Below are 24,374 nucleotides of genomic sequence, written 5' to 3' on the forward strand. Positions count from 1 at the left end.
CATTTAAATTTTCACTTGAGCTCTTGGATGCAACATATAAATACAAAGAATTATAAATTGTTATATTATTTACATTACATTATATAACAATTACTTAATTCTTATGAAACATCAAATAATGTATTATAATTCAAATTTTAAAATATGCATTATAGTATTGTAACATATTTAATAAAATTATTAACTTATAATATTTTGCGGTTGTACATTTATTTATTGAATGAAAATGCTTAAAAATTTTTTAATGTTTGTATTTCAAGTCGACTTAACATTACAGCATAATTTTTGTTAACAATTCACAGCCAAGATTTGAAAATGTTTCATACTTATAATGATTTTATATTGAAATAATATAGACTGCTTCTTTTTATTTCACAATTCACTATTTCAATGTTGAAGAAACAACAGCTGTGTTTAAAATATTACAAAACTGCAATAATAAAAATTAGCAACTATATATAATATAGATTTAGACTAAAAATATGTCTTTGTATCATCTTCAGGTATGCAGTCTACAATTAACATAAAAATATATAACTTGATAACATTACTGGAGATCATCATTAAAATAGTTTTCATAATAATTTATATCATGTGGTTATAATATTTATTACAAATGATCATCTTATGCTACCATTATTTTGTATAATTGTAAAACTTGTATGTCTATATTTCATCAATATTTGCGCTATTCTTTTCTATAAGTAATTGTAATAGTTCAATGACAATATCACATTGTTATATTTATCTGAAAATATAAAAAATGTTTAAGCCACTTGTTTATACTTGTGAATGTCATACTATGCATAATATGATTTTACAATTAATATATCTCTGCCATAAGTAGTACAACTAAAGATGTCCAACCAGTAAATGGATGACTGCCCTTGCCTTCTCCATAAACATCGCCATAATTTTCCCACAAATATCCAGATTTTTTATACTGTTTAATAACGTTTTGTATTAAATTTTGTCTTAAGCTTTGATAAATTTGTTTTGCTTTATCCTGGTATGGCCCATCAACAGTGGAATAATAATGTGTTGCTCTTACTGTCAAGTAATTCAAATTCATCCAAATAGCTCCTCGCCAATAAGGAGCATCATGTTCAGTATTATATTTCATATAAAATGGTGATATCTTTGCAAGAGATCGTATACCATATTTAGTCCATAAAAGATCAGAATTTTTTAAATCTTGTAATACTTTGCCTAATTGTGGAGACTCAGGATCAATAATTTGTAAAATAAATGGAAATAAGGAGACATAACCGAAGGATGTATCAACGTATTTTAATGTAGGATCTTCTAAAACGATTCGTATTGTTTCTAATGGTTGTGCATGTGATCTTGGAGGCGACGTTGGTTTCCGTAAAACTACCTTATCCGTATGCAACCCAAAATCAGCGTAAGTTTGAGTATTTGGCGACCAGTGTAATTTATTTAATAAATTATTATCAGATAAATATTGATATGTTTCCCTGTACTTATTATTATGTTGATTTAAAACTTCGCTAATCTGAGACATAACATTGGCAGCAAATGCAATCCAACACCGTAAATCGACGTGTCTTTCATCGACATTTGGATGAGAAGCTCTCGGATAATCATCCAATCCAGAAGTGAGTGTCTTTGGATTTAATTCTTTATTAGTTGTTCCGTCCCTGCCTCGCCATCTATATGTACTTGGTATATCTCCTGTTTGTGTGGTATTAAACCAATTGAACCATGTTTGAAGTCGTGGATATAAACTGTCAAGGAATTGAAAATGTTTTTCCAATATTTCCTCTCCTTTGTGTTTAAGTATGAAATTTAAAGTCAGAAAGAATGTAGGTGGATTTGCATTTGTATTTATTTGGGTGACAAACTCATCTGGTACTTTTGCCAGAGATTCTTGACCCAAAATCATTTCTCGTGGAATCCAACCTTCTACATTCATTAGATCAAACCAATGATTTATAATATCTAATTCAATTTCTAGGTCCCACACCGATATAAGCAAGCCATGAAAACCTTCATCCCATAAAAAGCCGCGGGGAAAGAAACTTCTGCTAGGTACAGCAGTGTACAAGGGTGCTTTCCAGTAAGGCACAGGCCCTTTAGTGTACTGACTTTGTACTTGTGAACTTCCATAGAAATACCCTATGGAGCCCATCATATTTGATAATGCCATTTTGGCAAATGTAATTTCATCTTCTGTGAAACCTTTTGATCTTAATTTAAATATTTTTTCGAATTTTTCATCAAATAGTTTCCGCTGCTTTTTCAAAGCATTCACATAGTTTTCACCAATTAATCTGTCAACTCTGTTGATGAAACTACCAGACTCATAACTAATTTCGATCTCAAAAGGAATTCTACCAGTTATTTGTGTCACAATAAAGTTTGCATCTTTCTTCTGCCCATCAGCTGATAATGGTACTTGTTCACCTGCTAATATTATGTGCTTTTTTGAAGATCCTTTATGAGATGCTACTCTAAGATTTTGAAGGACTGCTTCTTTCAGAACAGTGAAACTAGGCACTACAGTTGCTAAAAATGAATGCTCCTCCAAAGTTCCCTCTATTACATTGAGATTTATAGTAAATGAACCCAATCCTCGAGTATTTCCTTCTACACCTGTTAGACGTTTTTCATCACCAAGACTGACTTTAATCCATCCATTGGTATGCTCTTCAATAGCAGTATAAAAGAGCAGTGAAATTTCTTCACCATTTCGTACTTGGTTTTCAGAAGTTACAGCAATCCTTTTAGTCCAATCACCACCATGTTTACCACCAGATCTTTTAACAAATGTAGTATTTAAAATAGCTGAATTGTCTACAATTTCTTGAACACCAAAAGTTCTTCCATCATGTTCCATCCATGCATATCTAAATTAAGTTAAACAATAAGCATTTTATACATGTTTATAAAATATAATATTGAGAAAAAAAGAATTTTATTCACCTATCTAATTTATCACCTTGTTCACACCAATGTCTAAGGCCACTACCATCCTGACCCAATAAATGTGGGAAATACCACATTAATCCTGTTACTAAAGAATGTGGATCTCTTGTTTTTAATCCAAAATAAACACCTGATCGATAAGTACCCCAATATCTATCTGGAGCATCTAACCCAGAAGTTGTTACCAGCTATTTTTTAATAAAATGTAATAATTTTATTAATAATTCTGATACAAATGAAATATAAGGACAGCATGAATTATCAATAATGTATCATAAAAGTAAAAATACATAGAACTTACCTTCTTTGTATCATATGGAGTATTTACCCTAGTTTCAAGGTATCCTTTATAACTAAACCAAACAGCTATACTGATACATAAAATTGTAGCTGAAGTATTCATTATTGACATCTTAAATTTATTTTCTTTTTTAGTATTGGGGACCTTACTTTTTAGCTTTGCAAACTTCTCCTGTGTTTTATTTTTTGCCATTCTAATTATCCTAAAACAAATCATACATGTTAGATACAGCTGCTGTCATAAATTTATAAAATAATTTTTAAAAAAATCTACATAAAATGATAAATACCTTAATTACTGATACTTTGTATTACAACTATTAATATAATTAATATAAAATAATGATTAAAATAGATAAAAAAATTAATTTTTAATTTAAAGTAGAAATATCATTCCACGTGACATTTCATGTATCTCATTTCTTATAGGTTATATTGGACGATTGCTTTATCATGAAAATGACACAAATTGGACAATAAAGTACGGTTTAATGTTAAAGAAAATACTGTACAAATAGATCAACACATATGCTTACAAGTTACATCATTTCATTTTACAGATGTCAAATATTGATAAAACCGGTCAATGTATAAATATAAATATATAGTCAATATCATGAAAGAATAGAGTAGTCGGACAAACGATTTTCGTTCATTCTGCACATGTTGATTTTGATTAGCTTGCAATAAAGAGCAATGCGCATGTGCCTTTCATGAAATTCCAATTCTTGAGCATATATACTGATGGCCTTTTATTTTGTATACTTTTTACATTAGTATCCACTTGGTTATTTGTATATTTTGGTCACCGTGTATATAGTTGACAATGTAGAAAATGAGTTATGGAGGAGCAATATAAATGGTGGGACCCCCAGAATTGTATCAAGCTGCGCAAAGCGATTATATTTTATCATGAAATCAACTGTATCATGTTAGATTGAAATATTCAATAAATAAAACAATTTTATTTAGATTTTTATTTTTATTTATCCAATAGTCGCATATGTTACAAATAAAGCATTAACTATCACGCAGTAGTCATATCGAGGAAGAGCTTACAATTATATTACTTTATGTTTAAACATTAAATTAACTTTTGCGTGATAAAATTAATCACAGTTTTATGAATGTTTTGTACACGTGTTGCTTTCATTATGTATCTTTGATTTTAAATTCAATTTTCATCTGAATTTTTAAGCAAGTACATGCGTGGTCATTTAGATAATAGAGCATGATTGGGACAATTTAAATATTGGGATTAGTGAATGTTTTGTACATATGTTAAAATACATATTACAGTTTACATTGACTAGTCTAATATTTCGTATATCTTATACATATGTTGGTTTTTTTAAAAATGTTAAAACAATTGCGTATATACAATCTCAGCAATGTATAGATTCCTTTAAACTCTAAGACTGAACAACAAAATATTTATCTTAAGAATGTAACCAAGTCCAGGATCATGAATAATTTTCTTAATTTATAACATATATTCAGTAAAATATGTTCACAGCCGATAGTATATGTTAACTGCAATAAACTTAGGAATGTAATTAGATGAACCCCACTTAATCAATTTCATATCATTTTGTGTAAAATGTTTTTCAGTAAAAGACATTTTCTTTTTCAAATGCCTTATCTATTGTATACATTCAAAAGTATAATTTATTGTTAAAAATGGTATTGATTGGAATTACAGTGTATAAAATACGAAAAGAATGAAGAAACATTAATGAAGTAGGTCCATAAGGATCGTTGTTTTCTGTAAAAAGCATATATTATACATGTATGTGAGCTGGCCTTTTCTTATATTAAATTACCATAAAAAAAGTAACAAAATAAACTGAAATATATTACTAACTAAATAAAGTATGATGTACAGAACTGAAACATTTCTTTACATACTGAAATTCATTAGTATGTATACAGTACAATATCATGTACTATTCTACGTTTTTTATCATTTTTTCTACGTTTTTTTAATGTTATAACGATCTTACGTTCTACAATAGCATATATGATTCACCCTGAATAAAAATTCTGCTGTATTTTACTAATTTAAAAATTATATTTCGAATAACTTTATCAATCATTGTTTACTATACACTGTAAACCAATAAATATTGGTCGTTTATCTAGTTAAATTATACATGAAACATAATATTAATCTTGCTTTCATCCTTTCATCATTTGCTATAGAAAATAATAATACATATAATTTATTAATTATGTTGATACATAATATTGCTTTCATTGAGCAATTTAAATATATGTATATACATTAATAAATTTTATATTATATTATATTAATGAAGTGTATATGAGGAGAATTTAAGTAGTATAATTTTACTCCAAAATGACTATGTCAAAATATAAAAATAATAACTAATAACTTTGAAATCAAAGAAAAAGAACAGAAAACGAGATAAATATAGTATCATTATTATATAATGTTCATAGTAATAAATGATAATGTATAAAAAAATGGAATTATTATATTGGTTTATTTAAAGGTGAATCTTTAAAAGTTGTGACTTTCTTATTATGTGTATACAAATAATGATATTTAGATATACTCGAAAATCTGTATACACATCTAGAAAAAGTGGTTTAATATTAATATAATACTTCATCCAAACGTGTGCAGCTCTTTTTATGCATTTATCATTTATAAAAAGAAAGCATTGACCCAAATGAAATCGAACTGCAACTGAATTTCAAATTAAATTGTACATTGTAAGAATAAAATTGATACATATGAATGATACATTGATACATATATAAAAGATGTGTATATCTATATATATATATAATTATATATTTTGTACTAATCGAATAATCATAAAGATTAAAATAAATAACATGAAAATTAAAAACACTGAATTAATTCATATAGAATTTTAAATATATTTTTGCATGTATAGTGCTCCTAATTTTTGTATACACTTTCTATAACATGTGATTAAGCAAATACTGTATCTACTATAAACTTCTCTTTACAAGTAATAACACGCTTTTTTACTATAACCATCAATAGAATTATGTTACTTGTAAATAAAAATAAATCTGAAATATTAATCTCAAATTTGAGATTATGACAATAAAATAATATAAATCAATTATGAAATTAATCATAAAAAAATGATACAGGATAATAATCTGTTCAAAATACTCATCTATATAATACTAAAGCCAATTGCAACAATAATAGTGCTTATTAATAAAATAATAGTTTTAAAGGAATCAGTGAAAAATGGCTAAAAGATGTAAATTAAGTAGTTTGTGATATCTTGATCTATATATAACTTGTACCTTGATATTTAATGAGGTAAAAATAAATAAGATTTGATAACATGCTTTGCTTTAAACTGCAAAAATATTACAACATATAATAAATGTAACAGATATTTTTGCGGCCAGCGCTTATTAATTAATATCTTTGAATATAATATTCCAACATTTTTGTTTTCTTCTCAAATATCAGTTCAGATATTAATGTGGTTTATATGGAACTCCCTTTCTTGATTTCGTAGTAATTAACGATGTTACAACGCAATTGGGCAGACGAATCAGCACATTTTGTTATTACATACCTCTTTGAAAAATATTTTTGTTGTAATAAAATATAAGCTGTTAATAAATCAATAAAATGAAAAAGTTCGACCAAATATGTAATAAACAATTTTAATTAGTTGACAAGAATTTTTCGATATGGATTAAACAAATTTTATATAATAAACAAATTGTATAATAATTATTTTTTAAAATAAAGTATGACTATTTTTTTTTCAAATATTAATTTGAATATTCCAATGTTAATGTTGTTCTTTAGAGGTATGCAATGTGTATTAGTTGTAAGTAAGAATTTACTTACAAATTAATGTACTGATTCGACTGGCCAGTTGCGTTGATTACGGTTCATTTCCTTAAACTATCCTTACTACTTGCTCGGCTAGTCGAAGCTGTGCTTGATTCTCCAGGACCACCAGTACCTCCTGCATCTCCATTAATACTGGATCCAGCAAGAGATGCTGTTGGTGTGACTGGAGCTGAACGCCTTCTTACTTTAGTCAAAGCTTTATCTAATCGTTGTATAAATATGTCCACATCTGATCGCTTCATACCTAAAGCGGCGGCAGCAGTTAAATATGGTACTGGGTAATTACTATTATGTGCTCCCCACCCTAAGTAAAATAAGATACATAAAATATAAAAAATTATATCATTAAAACTGAGTTGCAAGTATATTAAATACAAACCTTCAAATTTATGCGAAACAATATGTTTAGATTCTGTTGTTGTTATTACTCGTGTACCGCTAACATTGCGAAGGAATAATATTGATCCTAACATTGTAACTTGTTTGTTGTCATGTTGATGACTTAAACATTGAAGAGTCATTCCCATTGATATAGGATTTCCTTTAGTATCTAATAATCTCTCATCATGTCTTGCTGCTAATTTTCCAAGCTCTTCTTTTAAGTATGAATACATTTCTTTACGTTGTGTAATTAATTGCTTGTAACCCGCCATTCCCAAACTAAGCAATGTTATCATTACATCCATAATAGAACTAGCACTTGCGCGACCCGGATACATTTTTGATATGCGATCTAAAAGATTTTTGTCAAATGATCCAATAACTGCACCACCTACTGGTACTAAAAAATTTTTATCTGTGCTTTGAACAAAGGCATCGACGCGACCTTTTCGAGACGCTTCTTGTATAAGATGCATACATCTTGTACTCTGTAACCTGTTGATGATTAAAATTAATGTAATATTTATTTATACGTAGTGTACTTATTAAACATGTATAAACTTACCCATAGGCATTATTTACTAAATGAGGAATATTATATTGAGTACAAAGAGCTGCAATAGAATCAATAGAATCACATGCCCTGGGTGCAAAACAACTAGTGGTTGTAAGCACACAAGCAACACTTTCACCTAAAGCTGCCATTTGAGATTCAAGTCTTTGCATATCTGTTTTTAATTCATCTCCAATTATTTTTGTTTCAATAACAATTGGTTCTAAACCAGCTGTAATTATTGACTTAAAGCTTGATTTTTGATCAATTCTAGGCCATAATACATACTTTGCTCTGGGTCTATCTTGCTTAAATGTTAGCATACATAATACCAAACTCATGCCTGTAGCCATTGGGGACAGAAAACAGCCTGCTATACTTTTTACACCTGTAATCAGGATATTGATGTATCACATTTATGAAATATGAATTAAAGAATTTAAAATTCATAATCTTACCCATATATCGAATAACTTCAAGTACTAAAGCATTTGTTAATTTATACATTAAGCTACTCCCTGCAGCTTTTGGTTGTACTTCTTCTAAATCGCTTGATCTACCTATTCCATGACCCATCCGAAAATGACGCCTTGCTACAATGTTTGATACAATTCTTGCTTCACGTTCTCCTACACTACAGTTAGAAGGAAAGTTGTTGCTATCCATTTGTGATAAATCTGAGAGAAAAGCTTCAATTGTTGCATCATCCCACCCTTCTTCTGGCCACTTTTGCTATTTTAAAAATTTGTATTAATAATCATACAATATAAATTATCAATACATTTGTTATTATAATTTTAAATAACATCTTACATGTTCAATGAAATGTCTTATAAGATTTTCTCGTGTTTTTTTTGCATTCAAACCTTGTTGCACATAAGTTGCAGGAATAAGTCTTTCTGCCAAACTGAATGCCTGATTATTCATCTTCCTGATTTATTGAACTGCTTCAAGCGTTTAGGCCACAATCGTTAGGAAGTTTGATGTTTTAACACACCATTGCTTTTAATAATTAATATTAATTTGTTAGAATAATTATAAAATTAGGGATAATGTTCATTTTTAATACACTGTATGCAGGTCATATAATGCTATTCTCTATTTGTTAATAAACAAAACATTTGAGAATAAAAGATATCCACAAATGTTGCAAAACAGTAGAATAACAGAAGCAAGATTGCCCATGTACAATGTATTAATATACCTTATGTAACACAAAAGATAATAAGTATTTGTAATATATGAGAATACTGTTTAATTCCATATTTAATGACATAAGTATTAATATTTTATTAATATCTATGGTATTTATATTATATTCAAAGCAAAATTTTATTACCTACTACATTATATATTGTTTATAAATTCCAAAACAAATAACATCAACTTTTGTGTTTTCGATATAACATAAGATGAAATGGCATCAATAATACCTAAGAAAATAAAACACAAATCTCTGCCGTATCAAAATGAAATTTATTAATACATCGCATTTAAGAATACAAAAAATTAAATATTACATATCATAACATGCAAAAGAATAAGTACATAACTTAAAAAACTTATAGCTGCATTACAGTAACATATTTATACATTAAACAGAAGGCTGTGAAAATAAATATCATTATATAATGTCAAGAAATAAAACAATTTAATTAAAACATATAACCAAAATTATGAAAATAATCATAAAAATTATTGTGGTCCAAAATGTCAAAAAAACGTGTTTTATTAATATAATTTTGCAATTAAAAATAAATGAATTCAACAGTAAAGGTTATGTGATTTTATTATTTATGTATTCACGTGTTTGGAAGAAAAACGATTCGCAAGATTATTATAATAAGGTGTACGTTGAAATTTGTAAACAAATAAAAGAAAAAAGACCGGTCATTTGATCGTGACACAATTTCGTGAGATGGCCCAAATACAGAGTGAAAAAAGTGGGTTGGGCTGCAATGAAATTTATGTGGCGGTTACTTCGACGATCATGCACTACCTGACGCATTCCAAACACTCCGAGCCGTAATTTCATACGTGCGTTTAACAGAACCGAGTAAACATAGAGACGATCCGTATTGTGGTCATCCGGAATTGTCAGCAGACAGGTTGTTAGGTTATGTCGTGTCGAGGTCACCTAAATCGGATTAATTTTACGCAATAGAGAGGATGCAACGTAATTGTTTGGCCACAGGGGCCTCGGGACGACGTTTCGACTGTTGTCGATTACACGATGTGTACCGCGGACGCGTGGAAAATTGCGAAAGTTGCGAACTATGGAATTTTACCTCGAATTATGGCGTTCAGACGACAGCGGACGGACGGGTTACGCACGGCGCTACGAACGAATTCGTCTGCCGCCTTTACAGGTCAAAGTGATCCGCGTGCGATTCACAATTCAACTGACTGGCAGGTGCATCATTTACTGATAATTACCCTCTTCCATCCTTCCATTGAATATCATCGATCATACGCTGATACGAAAAGTGGAAATGTAGAGCCGAATCAACGAGCTTTTAAGTATGTCATGTTCTATATACACATTTTTATTAATATTTGAGTACATTATTTAAAATACTATACTGTTTACCTTAATATTTTACATTTTTTTCTTAAAGTATCTGTCGTTTTTAATACTTTCAGTTTATTGAATGACGTTATAGATATATAATAGCACGTATTTGTGCGAATTACTTCACAAATCATTTTAAACAGTTTCGCTGTATTTTTATAACATGGTAAAATATTATATTTTAATAGTAATTTATATATTATGAAATAGTAATGTCAATTGATACAATTTTATATTTAGGTACTTAAATTTGGCGCCATCCACTTGTTTAAAATAATTGAATACATACTTGATGAGTCACACGAATTATTGATAATTATTTTTTTATAATTATCGTCATGTTTCACGCTTTATAATGCGAATTGAATTTAGGGTGTGAAAAGAAAGAATTTGACCAGTACTTATGACTGCTTTTAGGTTAGATATACCAACGTTATAAATTTTTGTTTATAAAGAAAATTCATGTTATTATAAACTAATATCGTAATATTTAATCGTGTGTTTTTTGAATATTGTAACACATGCGCGGTGAGTATTTCGACGATTTAAACAATATAGAAACACTTCGATTTTCTACATTGGTACACCTGTGCGGAGGTCAACGCAGTTCAGTGAATTGACCTAAGTTTGCAATGAGACTTTTCACTGTGTGACAGTGAATTTCAGTGTTGAGTTAGTACTCGAATGATAGGTTGTATCGTGTGTCGGTATATAAGAAAAGTATCCCGAATCGTGTTATTTATATTTATACAAGATATTAAATATATTCATAAAAATCCAATTGTATTTGGTACGTCCTTATATACTTTTGATAAGAAATTTTGTTAACACATACCGTATTAATGGCAGTCTTTTAACTTTTCTAACAGAGGTTCACAAATTTTTCACATATTTTGTTTTGTTATTCATAATACATACATTTTGCAATGTTGCATATGTTTCACGCTTTTTGTGCGCTTTCACAAATAATCAAATCATCGAAATGTATGATTAACAAACAAAAATGAATGAAATGGAAAAGATAAAAAATTCATAAAAGATTCTTATTACTGATATATACTTATTAGCTAAATGAATAATCAATTAACGAATCGTTTTATCTTCCAGATAATCATGGAAGTGGAAAATTGCAATTCGCACGGAGATCATGATAATACTGCACCAAATACGCCTCTGCATGAGAATGATCCTACTGGAACTAAAAAGTGGTATCGGCAAGCTAGTCAAAGGTTAGTGTTTTTTTTTTCGTGTCAATTGACATTTGTTTTAAAAACGTTATTTAAACAGTAGATTGCACAGAGAAAAATTGCTTGCAAATTCATTAAATTAATTTAAATATTTAAAGGAAACAAAAGTACATTTGAAATTAATTTATAACTTTACTTGGGTATTATTACAAGGAAATTAATTATCGTTCGTCGTGATTATAATAGTTATCCGATACTTTTATCATAAAACATTCTTATTGAACATTAAATTTAAGACATTTAAACGATTTAATAAATGATTTTTCAATTATTATTTCATCTTTTATCGACCGATAATATTTTATCATTATTTCAATATTGACATGTGGCATGTCCGTATAAAGTATATTACATTGTGCAGCGATAACTAGAATAAGTCGTTCAGTTATAATATACTTGCGCGTAAAATTTTACGCGATATTTGTAAGATTGTGAAGGTCGTTCAAGCGGCCTACGCGTTGCAAAAGGCCGCACAATCATACGTGCAAAAATAACTGATTTTAGTGTAATTTATTTTCACCTCGATCATGAATATTTGTGGTCACGCGATAAAGCCCATAGATAATACTATCAATACATTATCGTGAATTGTTTTGTCTTGATAACATCGTTGCACCTCGAGCATTAATGACTGTAAATAATTCTTTCATTCGCTATCGATAATTTATGGAATTATCTGTAAATCTCGGATCGGATGAAATCGGGCGAGAATCCAAAACTTTTTACGTGCGTACGGGATCCTCGAGTGTCTCGAATTTCAAAATATTCATATATTTGAAAGGTACAAATTGTGGTTCCATGAATCCGTACCAGTCTGAACACTGATGTACCATGTTACTCGCGCATCTGCACTCACACTATAATGAAATAAGTTTCTGATTATTTGATAATGTATGCACATTTATTTAATGATCATAGAAACATACAAAATATCCAATGACATCATATCATGTATTCTTACATAATGTAGACCACCAAAGTGGAACCACTTACCCACTACAACCAAAAAAATACTGTTTTAATAACAACGCATATCACTTGATCTTTCTTCAAATTTTTATTATTAAATATATCCTAATTAGAAAATGATTGTTTTAGATTCACTCTCCTTCCTCCATTCCTGACTGCAGCAAATCCAATGTTTATTTAATTAATTCTTTATCATACTTCTGTGTACTTTTCCTTCTTGCCTATCATCGTCACGCGAGTGACCCCTACAGCCTTCTTATCATCATTGCTATCCTCGCTATATTTTCGTGTGTTATTTGCTCGTATATACACGACCAAAAATGTTCGCTATGCTCGGTCATTACATCGTTGTCGTTCGCGTTGGTCAGTTAATGAAACAAGTAAATATTCTGGATTCTTCTTGGTTGAAACTGATTAGTTCTTCAAGAATCATTTCGCAATTGATCCGTGATGAGTCGTCAGAATGTGAATGTGCTGGTTACCTCGCCAAACAAGACTGGTAATTCTTCATTTTACCTTGTGCTTATATACGTGATGTCAGAAAGTGCATTGTACTGTCCTCATTGATAAGATACAATAGAGGTATAAGTTATTTGCACCAGTATCATATTTATTTTTTCTATGTTCCTTTTTCATTTGTTTAAAAAAATTAATAGTAGCTTTACATTATTAATTCTAGTATTATCTTGAAATATTATCTTGAAAATATTCCCGATTTCTGAGAATTAATGGATTATACACTGATGCTCTCACGAGCCTACTCATTACTGGCTCAGATCTCAGTGTTGCTTTCTTTTACTCGGTATTGATTTTACATTGTATCTTAAATGGAAGAAAAGAAAAAATTATCGCCAAGGAAACCGATACGGCTTTGATTCTTTCGCACAATCCACCCTCTTATACCTTTTGTTGATACTGTTTCTTGGCCAGTAACCAGCATTCGAAATTCGAATGTTCTGAAGCAGGATCTAAAGTTCGCTTCCCGGATGAATTCAGCATCTTCCATCAGGACTCGTTTCATCAGTCGTTGTTCAACTTCCCTTTAGATAGTGGAATAAGAATGACCAGGAACAATCGTAGCGAACAAGACCTGGTTAGCTATAATGAGGGCAACTACGGCATACGAACAGATAAGCGAGAATTAGGTCACAGGTAAATTTTTCCACTTTGACTATTGAAAATTAATTCTCTTTCCTTGCAGAAATTTTGTTTATTCATACTATCCCCAAATTCTTAAATTTTCTACTTCCTAGAAATGTACATATTTAATCTTTTAATAATAACTAAAATCATTTTACACATTTGACTAATTAATGATATTAATTGATTATTCTTACCATATATAAAAATTCGACAGTTGAGTTTGTCAAAGGATTCAGATATATTTAATGGAATTTGAGTCTCTTCCGGGCATGACAATAATGCGCGCGCGCGTATCTGCAACGATCTGCACCCTCCATGTAATATGTACAACGCATTTCAAAAGAAACGTTAGCTCCACCAAATAATATTTCTGTTTTCCTCTCTTATTGTCAAGTCGATAACGAGTAAAGGAACAAATATTGTCTAGACTATTTTCAAGCGAGAACAGAAAATAAATTACTTTGTAATCAAGTCAACAATTTCCATTCCAAGTTCATCATAAATTTTCAGTCTTCGTTAAACCACAAAGATTCAGTTTTATGCAAACTAATGAAACTAAATCTTTATGGTCTTAATTGTAGACGGTGTATCACACAAGTTCTAAATATTCAAATCTTCTGATTTCCAAATCTCTGAATTCTCCTTTAACTTCCTGTTCCAATTTAATAACGCAGAGATTGCTTTTCTCTGCAGTCGCTTATTTCTACCTACGTGACATACACAACGTATTCCGATTTGACTGTGCCCAAATCTAAAGGAGGTTCAAAATTGAAAGGATACGTGACGGTGCACGCGTAGCTACTTCAAGCCAAACAATGCAGCGAATACCATGTTCGTTGGAAACGTAAACGTCCTTAGGAGAAATAGGTCTCTTCATTCTTTTAAATTATTATTATTAAACGTATGCGTGCGTGAACATTCGTTTGACGCGCAAAACGAAATACGCGTTACGATCGCTGCGAGATTGAATTACATTCTCGAATATCGTGTCGGAATGCTAGTGAAACCATTGTTCCTCGTACATCGTAATTTGGTACACCGTAATTTGGCGTTGTTAAGAACCCACATTATCAGGAAAATGTGGATGTATTTGCTACAACTTCGATTACTGGTATCGCTTTAAGTAGTTTAATCACCTTCTCGGACATTCGACAAGTATCTATAATAACAAACGTTAAGATAATTATTTCATTGGGGAAAAGGGGCAGTTAATTGCCTTCTGCTTACAAGGAAAAACTGAATACTTATTTTACAAACTCGTGCGAGTGTAATTATATAATATCTAATTATGTCGTAATTATTTCTGTGAAACCATGAATTTCGAAACATATTCGTTGCTAAAAGAAACTTCCGTTATTTACTTTCTTTAATTCTCTACATTGTTCTTGCGAATGTTATACATAACATTACCCAGTTAGAAAATTAAAATTGATGTAAAATTAGAGAAAATAAATAACCTTATTTGAGCACTTGGTTTTAAAATTCGTGGTTTCTGTTCAAATATTAAATATAATACAATATTGCAACAATGTTGTATTCATTCAATGTTCAACCGAAGTCGTTGTTCGAACAAAGGCGGCGTGTGCTTTTAGTTATGTTTAGAATTTAATTTTAGCCGCCAACAGCTAAGTAGACATACCTCGTGTACGTGTGTCGGAATTACGATTGAAACGGTGATCTTAATTTCAGCCGCTTTTATCTATACGAAACAATTTCTCTGATAACAGAGTGAGAAAAGTTTTCCATCGAGATGTAGCAATCCGTCATTAGTCATTCCTTCTCGTTCATTCCATCGTACATTATTGTTTCCTGAAAACGTAGTCAGAATTAATGCTGGTTTTCTCAGGATTTGATTGACTGCGGTACTATTACTTTTGTTGCGAATGAACTCTGCATATGTAGTACACACAGTGAATAAAGTCAGAGTGAAAGCATAGACGATGCATATCTTAGCAGAAACTGATATGTGTGCGTGCATCCTCGTGCAATGCTTGACCGACTTAACCGAAAGTCAATAGCGTGAACCAAGCTGCGAAAGAAATTCATGTTAGAGCAATTAAAACAGTGCTTGACCGTGTTGGTTGAATAATTTAACGACATCCGATTACCTCGCAACAAATATTATAATTTTTATATCAGTTTTATGGACGCGCTTCCAGATTGGCATTTCCTCGTTCACTTGTTATTCAAAGGAAAGTTTCAAAGTCCCAAAACATTTGTCACTCATTCGGCTTCAGATTAGAAGTATTTCAGGGAGGCTTTCCAGTCCTTTCAACTGATATGCGGTATCGAATTTGTTTTACTTATTTGTAAACGGTTCATCCATTTTGTTTTCCAGCGACGGTTGGTCAAACTTAAGCGTTATATCGAATACTTGTCGATGACTAACGCCAAATATTCCTGGAAACGAAATTCTTGCAATTATCTTTGATTGCGTAACGGTGGATCGAAAGTTTCTATAAAATCTAGGTTGTATTGAAAGGTCGAGTTTGGGAGGTCTAATTTTAGGTCGAGAACGAAGTTCCCGTGTATGAACTGAACAGGAACCAACTGACTCTTGATACATGATTGTGCAGTGATAAATGTACATTCATATATGCTTCGTTTGAAAATAACTTCAAAATTTATAGCTAGCTGATAACGAAATCAGCAAAAATCACTGGATAAGTTGTATACAAACAGCGACACACAGTACCACCTCTTGTATACAATTTTTAAAAAAGTACATTTGTATCATGCATATCTATTCTCATCAGTTTACATTTGATAAGCTTCTAAAATATACTCTAGTATTTAAAACCTCTTCCTTTCTTACAAAAGATTTTCTTGGAACAAGGTACAAATCAACATATTATTTCCAAATATGTTAAGTTACTTCCTGGATCAAAGTTTGTCAAGGAACAATGTGAAAACTGTAAGTTTAACACTGCGACACTTGACTATGATTACAGTTTCGTGTCTGCAACACCTCGTGTTCATACCCATAAATGAAAGTCTCACGAGTGTAATTTTGTATACCGTACTGCACGCGATTTCGTGAGACGAGAATTCCTCTTGTTAAATGGTAACTTCCAATAAACTTCACGGGCACCGAGTGGGATGTGCAGCTATTAAGTTCAAGGAGATTTCAAATTTTCAAACGATTTTCCATCATTCATCAAAATGTTCCATCAAATGTTTCAGTCACCAAAATTTGGAAGAATTATTAACCACCTTCCTTGCATTATATTATGGATCTCTATACTTTTATGTATTCAATATATAATATGTACTACCATGTACCACTGTATATTCAAAAAATTAGGAACAATGTTAATATCGTATTTAAATTACAATTGCGTAATAACCATAGACGTTCATAGGTCACTTCTGGCATGAGTCGTTTCTCCGTCGGTGTATTCCCAAATATGTACCAACTACCGCTACACTGCAACATACAAATGACGTGACCATGAAATTCTAGTTAATTTCATTTCCTTTATTTTAAGAATGTATCTTGTAATGTTAAGAGTCTATATGTAGAAGATATATTACCAGGGGCCGGCCGGATTCACGTCCGGAAGACGATGAATTAATTCCTATCGGCACATATTAACCACTTACTCGGCAAGTCAAGGATCAGTTGACGTTTGATCATCGGACGGATCGCATCGTAGTTTTTTGTTACGTGATTTGGGTTGTTCGATATCTCCTTTCTGTTTTCGATTCAGTGTTGTTTACCTCATTTTTCTTGTGCTTATATTTGCAACAAAGAACAGTGACATTTTGTTAGAAACATTTAGTGTTTTGACTGACCTTGAATTTAATAAAAAAGGAAATAGCAGGTAGTTAATTAGGACGTCAATTAAGCACATTACACGCGCATTCATTGGCTTGTTGAACTCTGTTAAGAGAGAATACTCTTCAAAATAGTAATATATTACTTAATTATTTTGTTCATATTTTAAGTACGTAATTAACTACGAGATTAACTTTACTGACGCGATAAGTGTAATTGGAATTGTGTACGTCAGTGGACATAAATAAAATTTTATCTGTATGAAGGTAAAATATAAATTGACGTAACGTGAACTTCAAATTTATTCCGTACTTTCATTCCAGTTCATTCGCTGTTGACGAATTTGTCTTAAATGATTATTAATGTTTCCACTGTAGTACGATAACGATAAGATTCCACTTTTTTTTCGGATCTCGGTAGGTGGTGAGACATGGTGTGATATGTGTATAATTGGCTTTCTCGTTTCTTATTAGCGTCAATTTACGGAACTACGTTAATCTGTCAGAAACCCATGTAATTAGATCGTAAAACCATAAACTGGATATACGTATTTTTAATAGGGACATGAAATGTAATCCTCGTCAATTCAACTTGCATGTAGTTTTCTATGTGGCTCCTAGAAAGGGAAGAATATTCGTATTAAGGAATAAATTGAGTTGAATGGAACCTTTAATCTTCAAAAGACACTTCAATTGAGATAATGTGGATAAATAACGGACATAAAGTACTTGCTTTGTAGATACCGCTTCTTGGAATAATGTAACTCAATACGGCATTGGTATTCGGCATAAATTATACGTTATACGATTATACATATATAATTATGCAACAATTTACTTCGTTAATAATATAGTTCTTTGGTCATTTTCTTTAGCGAATAACAACCTGTTTTTTTTTTAACTTTGATATTATTTTATTTTATTATATTGGGTAAGTTGGCCAAAGGAGAAATTCGGTACTAAAAGTAAAATATATGTAGGTGGTATATCGGTACAAAAATTAAACAATTCTTATATTCCAAAATTTCTAAATTCTTACATTCCTAGATCTTACCCTAAGCTATAGCCTAAGTTCCCTATACATATACCTATATTCCAATGTTTTTAGATCTCTGTGTTTGTAGTATTTTCTTGACCATAGCCATAATCTTTCCATAATAAAACAGGCGCTTGACGTTGATATTCAAAACATTGCGTATCAATGTTTGCAGACCTGAATTATATAGAAACAGATTTAATATACCTTTCAAAATGATAAGTTTTACTTACAAAACCGAGTTGAAGAAATATTTTCGTTTGCGTGTGATAATATAACATACGTCATGACAAACATGGAGCGTAGTAAATTTAAATTCTGACGATGCGGAAAACATATTGACGTGAAATGTTATCAGTATACAGAATGACGTCTCTTTTATTGAAGTCTCGACAACTATCGTTGATGTTATTGCAACACAGTTTATCCGCATACAATTGTCTTCGACTTTTATAAAATGATCCATTATATCGGTGGCCACTTGTTACTTACTCCTATATATAGTATGATTAAGAGAAGCTACAGTTAAAATTTTCATGACATGTTTTATCGCTGTTCATACAATTGTATGTTCTATAGTACTCTTCTTGTACCTGTATCATATTTGAAATGCGCTGATGCGTCGAATGTTCGTCGAATTGATGCGTCATTTTATCTACGAGACATCACTCACGTGGAATAATGATCCTCGTTTCCTCGAATCTTTGTTCGATATTTTCGCGCGAAATGTTACACGCTGCTTACGTTGAGAGTACTGTAAAGACGTTACGAATATTTCGTATATTTTTACGGAATCGATACAATCGATACGATCGAAACGATTTATGAGCAAACATGTTTGACAATAATTACTGTATCACGACTGATAAATTATAAAGTAATCTTAATGATGAACGTGAAGAGTAAGCTTTCCAGTTATTGCATCGATTGCGTCACATATTTAGAAATTACATATAAAAGTTGCGAAGACTTGCGAAATGAAATGAGACGACACCTACTGCTTTCACTTTAATTTCAGAAAGCTATTTTTCCCTCGTATATGTATCCATTTTATCGATTCGATTCTATCGAAGCTGTTATTACCGACTAACAGGTACGCATATCGATCACCAGGCGCTGATGATTTTTTGAAAATAACGAAAAATGTGGCTGAAGGATGTGAATGACGACGCTTTACCGGCTGCGAATTTCGTGAATTCGCGACGCAACGTCCAAAACGAGTAAGTTCCTCGTTTTTTCTCTTGTGTTAGAAATTGCTCAATGTCCAAACCAGTCGATAAGTTAGCGCCTAATATCATTGACATACGAAGCAGTAACTTACATTAACGTATAATTTTACGAGTGAATTTGACATCATTAATACGTACCGGTAAAAATAACTTCATTTCAAAGGTAACATCAGACAGAAATTATATTTATTTTCTATTTAATATTCTCCAATTATTTTTGACAAACTTTTTTCACTTGAAAAAGGAATATCCTTTTGAGAGTCACTATCGACATCTGTAGGTATCGATTACGATTACGACGCACGTTGACACCGGCGAGTTTATTTTCTAGATCTCGATATCCCAATATTCTCTGTCATTAGAGATATTTTATGTAACCGAATGACAAAGAATCGACGTCAACTTGACGCATATATATATTTAATATAAACGTGGGAAGAACACCGAATAAATGCACCTTGTGCCAATACTCTATCACCATATAAATAAAATAATGTTCACTTTAATTAAAAAGCATAAATACACTTGTTAAGACTACAAACTCGATATAAATCGATGCGATTATCGACCGGATAACATGTATTACTCTTTCCACAAGTGGAATTGATGCATTTCCTGTTCTATTAAACACTTTCTTCCTTTTTCCCTCCCACATATACTATTATTATGTGCTTCAAACTTTACTATATAATTTTTATCTAAAAATGTTGTACTACACCTTTTTCATTGACACCTGAACGTGATCGTAAAAAGTTCGTTTGCAATGTGTAACGATGGTAATGACAATTGAAATAAAACATACTTTCGTAAATGTTAACTATTTACTTTTATTTTGAATACATGACATTCATCTTATCAGAAGTACTAAACTTCCTCGCTTCTGTAATATATAATTAAATATCTCCGATTTAAAGGAAAAAATGAGCAATTCCAAAGATAACCCATCAACGCCAGCAACAAAATCGAGTGATTGCGATATTATGAGAATACCAACTATATCGATAATTAACTCAGAATCTTTTATCAGAGCTCGAAATATTGCCGTAAACAGGTTTGGTATTATTTGGGGTTGAAAAAATAAAAAGCAAATATTTCACATATATTTTTTTCTCTGCTAAATGTCACTGTATCTTAATGGGAAAATATTTTTTATTAAGTTTTGTTCGTTTACTTTTGTTACAGAATTTTTGTCAACCGCAGTCTTCATTTAGAAAATATCAAATTCTATGGCTTTGATATGGATTACACATTAGCAGGTGAGTAGTAACTTCAAAGTTGCAAATTTATGATAACTGGAAAGTGGGGTTAGTAATGGTAACCATTATCTAGATACAAAATTATCTGAGTAATAGATAATTATTTAATTAATGGCCAACCAATACCCCGGGTTATCACAAATTCATAAATTCTAATTTAAAAATTTATTCCATACAAATTTATAATAATAAGCAAGTGCTATTAATTTTTTACTAACTTAATTTTTTATAAATGTTGTAGAGTATAAATCACCACAATACGAGCAACTGGGTTTCACGTTACTGAAAGATCGACTTGTATCATTGGGATACCCGCAAGAAATCAAAGCGTTCGAATATGATCCCAGCTTTCCGGTACGAGGACTGTGGTTCGACACCCTTTACGGAAATCTCCTCAAAGTGGACGCCTATGGAAACATCCTAGTTTGCGTTCATGGTTTCGAGTTTTTGAAACAGTGAGCAACATTTATTAAATATGTTAAATTATTTTTATATTTCAAAGATAAAATTGTTCATTTAAAATGTTTGTTTTATTTCAGTTCGCAAGTATACGAGCTTTATCCGAATAAATTTTTACAATTAGACGAGTCCAGGGTATATGTGCTCAACACGTTGTTCAATCTTCCCGAAACGTATTTATTAGCATGTTTGATAGACTTTTTCACGAATTCGCCACAATACACGCGCGAAAAAACCGGGGTGAAAGAAGGAGAACTGACGATGAGCTTCAAAAGTATATTCCAAGATGTCCGAAACGCGGTGGACTGGATACATCTACACGGTGATCTTAAATCAAAAACTATCGAGAATTTGGATGAATACGTAAAGAAAGACCAGAGGTTGCCCACCATTTTGAATAGAATCCGAGAAAGTGGAGCGAAAGTATTTCTTTTAACGAATAGCGATTACGTTTTTACCGACAAGATTATGACTTATCTTTTTGACTTTCCACATGGGGCAAAGGTATGTTGTTGAAATGTGCGAGTAAGAAAAATTGTAAATTAATTGTACTTATATACTAATTGTATTACAGCCGGACGAACCACATAGGAACTGGAAAACATATTTTGATACTATCGTAGTAGACGCTAGGAAGCCGTTGTTTTTCGGTGAAGGTACAATTTTAAGACAAGTGGATACCAAAACTGGAGCTCTGAAACTTGGAACGCATAAAGGCCCACTTCATACAGGTAGAATTATTTTTAACATTTTAAAAGGATATCATTACATCTACATCTGCTGTAAAATCGAGATGCACGCAGTATACCTGTATTTATACTTGTAATAAAACGGTGTTTTATGTGTAAACAGGTGAAGTTTATTCAGGAGGATCTTGCGATGTTTTCACGGAATTAATAGGCGCAAAAGGCAAAGACGTATTGTATGTTGGAGATCATATATTCGGTGATATTTTAAAGAGTAAGAAAATCAGAGGATGGAGGACATTTTTAATAGTACCTGAACTAGTTCAAGAGCTTCACGTTTGGACAGACAAATGTCAATTATTCGCTGAATTACAAAATTTAGATGTTATGTTAGGAGAAATGTACAAGTAAGTAAAATAATATACGATTATTAACGCGGAATAGTTATTGAATATCATAATTATTGCTTATCTCCGTTTTTCTTTAGAAATTTAGATAGTAGCACAAAAGAAAAACCCGACATTTCCAAACTGCGAGCATCAATAAGAGACGTTACGCACAAAATGGATTTAGCTTACGGAATGATGGGTTCGTTATTCCGTAGTGGTAGTAGGCAAACTTTTTTCAGTAGTCAAGTAGTGAGGTATGCTGATTTATATGCAGCAACATTCTTAAATCTTATTTATTATCCATTCTCGTACATGTTTCGAGCTCCTGCTATGTTGGTAAGTTGATGGGATTCTTCTCCTTTATTGATTGATAAATTTTGTTATTTTATTTTGACCTGATATTTTTCAGATGCCTCACGAAAGTACAGTAGCTCATGAACAAAGATTCGTTATGGAAACACCGATGATTAGTCGGTCTCGAACTTACAAATTCACCGACGAAGAAGAAGAACAAAGTAAACCTCCTGTATGTATATATTTCTTGTTATTATTTCGTACCTTATATAATATGAAAAAAGAGTCTCAATTGATTTTATCCATTATTAGAAAACATTATATGTGGATTGTCCCAATAATCAAATACCACATGCTAGACCTGAAACTCCACGCAATGTAACACATACACACGATGAAGATTGCAGCGACGAAGACAGTGACTCCCAGAAACAGGCGAATCATGTAAGATCTTGTCCAAGAAATTCCAATTGTAAATGAATTATTTTCATTATGATTATTCTATGTTTTATGGTAACGCTCTTTGACAATTTATCAATGATTCAAAGATTTAGTACGATTTTACTACGTCATAGCTGTACTTAAAGATCTTGAGTAAATTTATTAAATTATATTTTGTTTCATGTCATTCCAATATTTTTTCATATATAAAATAATATGACTTTGGTTATTACGTTGTAAAATTTTCTTAAAATTTGAATTAGTAATATTTTCTTCTTTACGTACCAATTTACAATATTTTTATTTTTACAATGGTGCCCAAGTAAACAGTTCGAAATAAACGTAGTTATATAGGTGTTAGTGTATTGAAACTGAATTTATTGTCGTATAATATAACTTTAAAAAGTTGCAAATTGTGAATTACTGTAAAATACAGTGTATATTAGTTTGCACATTAATCTATATCTTGTTGACTCTGCTTCATATTTATTTAAATACTGCTTAAAACGATACGAGATACAATGAAGACTTTAGGTCCTCCTTTGCGAGTTTATAAATTATTATTATGCTTTAAAGAAGTTAATCGAATATAAAATATAATCGTTTAATAATGATAATTATTTTCTGATAAAAAATATCTTTCTTTGATTATATTTTAGTTTTAATATGATTCTCGCACAACAAATTGGGATTTATAAAAATATTTTGCAATACACAAAATGTATTGACATTAAACTTTTTCAGATATGTACAATATGTTTTATAAATTTAGTCTTACGAAATATAGATATGACTTCGTCATAAATTATA

General features: G+C 30.9%; 3 protein-coding genes across 17 annotated transcripts; 1 reads left to right on the plus strand and 2 right to left on the minus strand.

Annotated features, from left to right (window-relative positions):
• Window positions 1–235: 235 nt before the first annotated feature.
• Window positions 236–3,442, minus strand: GCS1 (mannosyl-oligosaccharide glucosidase). 3 transcript variants are annotated; one of them, XM_003699573.3, is made up of 4 exons: window positions 3,251–3,442; window positions 2,947–3,137; window positions 822–2,870; window positions 236–748 (listed from the first exon to the last, which is right to left on the minus strand). In XM_003699573.3, exons 1-3 carry the CDS (start codon window positions 3,440–3,442, stop codon window positions 824–826), a joined length of 2,430 nt encoding a protein of 809 aa, XP_003699621.1. In that variant the 3' UTR covers window positions 236–748; window positions 822–823. The 3 variants fall into 3 exon arrangements, with proteins under 3 accessions (XP_003699621.1, XP_012141237.1, XP_012141245.1); XM_012285847.2 differs by having other exon boundaries at window positions 236–2,870; XM_012285855.2 differs by lacking the exon at window positions 3,251–3,442 and having other exon boundaries at window positions 236–2,870; window positions 2,963–3,103.
• SecS (Sec synthetase) lies at window positions 3,246–10,492 on the minus strand. Of its 4 annotated transcripts, XM_076538695.1 has the most exons (7): window positions 9,406–9,523; window positions 8,880–9,068; window positions 8,525–8,798; window positions 8,079–8,454; window positions 7,512–8,008; window positions 7,194–7,436; window positions 3,246–3,452 (listed from the first exon to the last, which is right to left on the minus strand). In XM_076538695.1, exons 2-7 carry the CDS (start codon window positions 8,991–8,993, stop codon window positions 3,448–3,450), a joined length of 1,509 nt encoding a protein of 502 aa, XP_076394810.1. In that variant the 5' UTR covers window positions 8,994–9,068; window positions 9,406–9,523; the 3' UTR covers window positions 3,246–3,447. The 4 variants fall into 4 exon arrangements, with proteins under 4 accessions (XP_076394810.1, XP_003699623.1, XP_076394808.1 ...); XM_003699575.3 differs by lacking the exons at window positions 3,246–3,452; window positions 9,406–9,523 and adding an exon at window positions 10,355–10,492 and having other exon boundaries at window positions 4,212–7,436; XM_076538693.1 differs by lacking the exons at window positions 3,246–3,452; window positions 9,406–9,523 and adding an exon at window positions 10,066–10,199 and having other exon boundaries at window positions 4,212–7,436.
• Window positions 10,159–24,181, plus strand: Nt5b (5' nucleotidase B). Of its 10 annotated transcripts, none has more exons than XM_012285874.2 (10): window positions 10,159–10,479; window positions 11,746–11,867; window positions 21,222–21,295; window positions 21,537–21,750; window positions 21,835–22,258; window positions 22,329–22,485; window positions 22,607–22,847; window positions 22,928–23,165; window positions 23,239–23,355; window positions 23,436–24,181. In XM_012285874.2, exons 1-10 carry the CDS (start codon window positions 10,300–10,302, stop codon window positions 23,601–23,603), a joined length of 1,935 nt encoding a protein of 644 aa, XP_012141264.1. In that variant the 5' UTR covers window positions 10,159–10,299; the 3' UTR covers window positions 23,604–24,181. The 10 variants fall into 10 exon arrangements, with proteins under 10 accessions (XP_012141264.1, XP_012141257.2, XP_076394802.1 ...); XM_012285867.2 differs by lacking the exons at window positions 10,159–10,479; window positions 11,746–11,867 and adding exons at window positions 13,175–13,353; window positions 13,785–14,006; XM_076538687.1 differs by lacking the exons at window positions 10,159–10,479; window positions 11,746–11,867 and adding exons at window positions 13,213–13,353; window positions 13,817–14,006.
• Window positions 24,182–24,374: the final 193 nt, after the last annotated feature.

This window comes from Megachile rotundata, chromosome 13 (genome assembly GCF_050947335.1).
Source record: "Megachile rotundata isolate GNS110a chromosome 13, iyMegRotu1, whole genome shotgun sequence".
NCBI classification, from domain to species: Eukaryota; Metazoa; Arthropoda; class Insecta; order Hymenoptera; family Megachilidae; genus Megachile; species Megachile rotundata.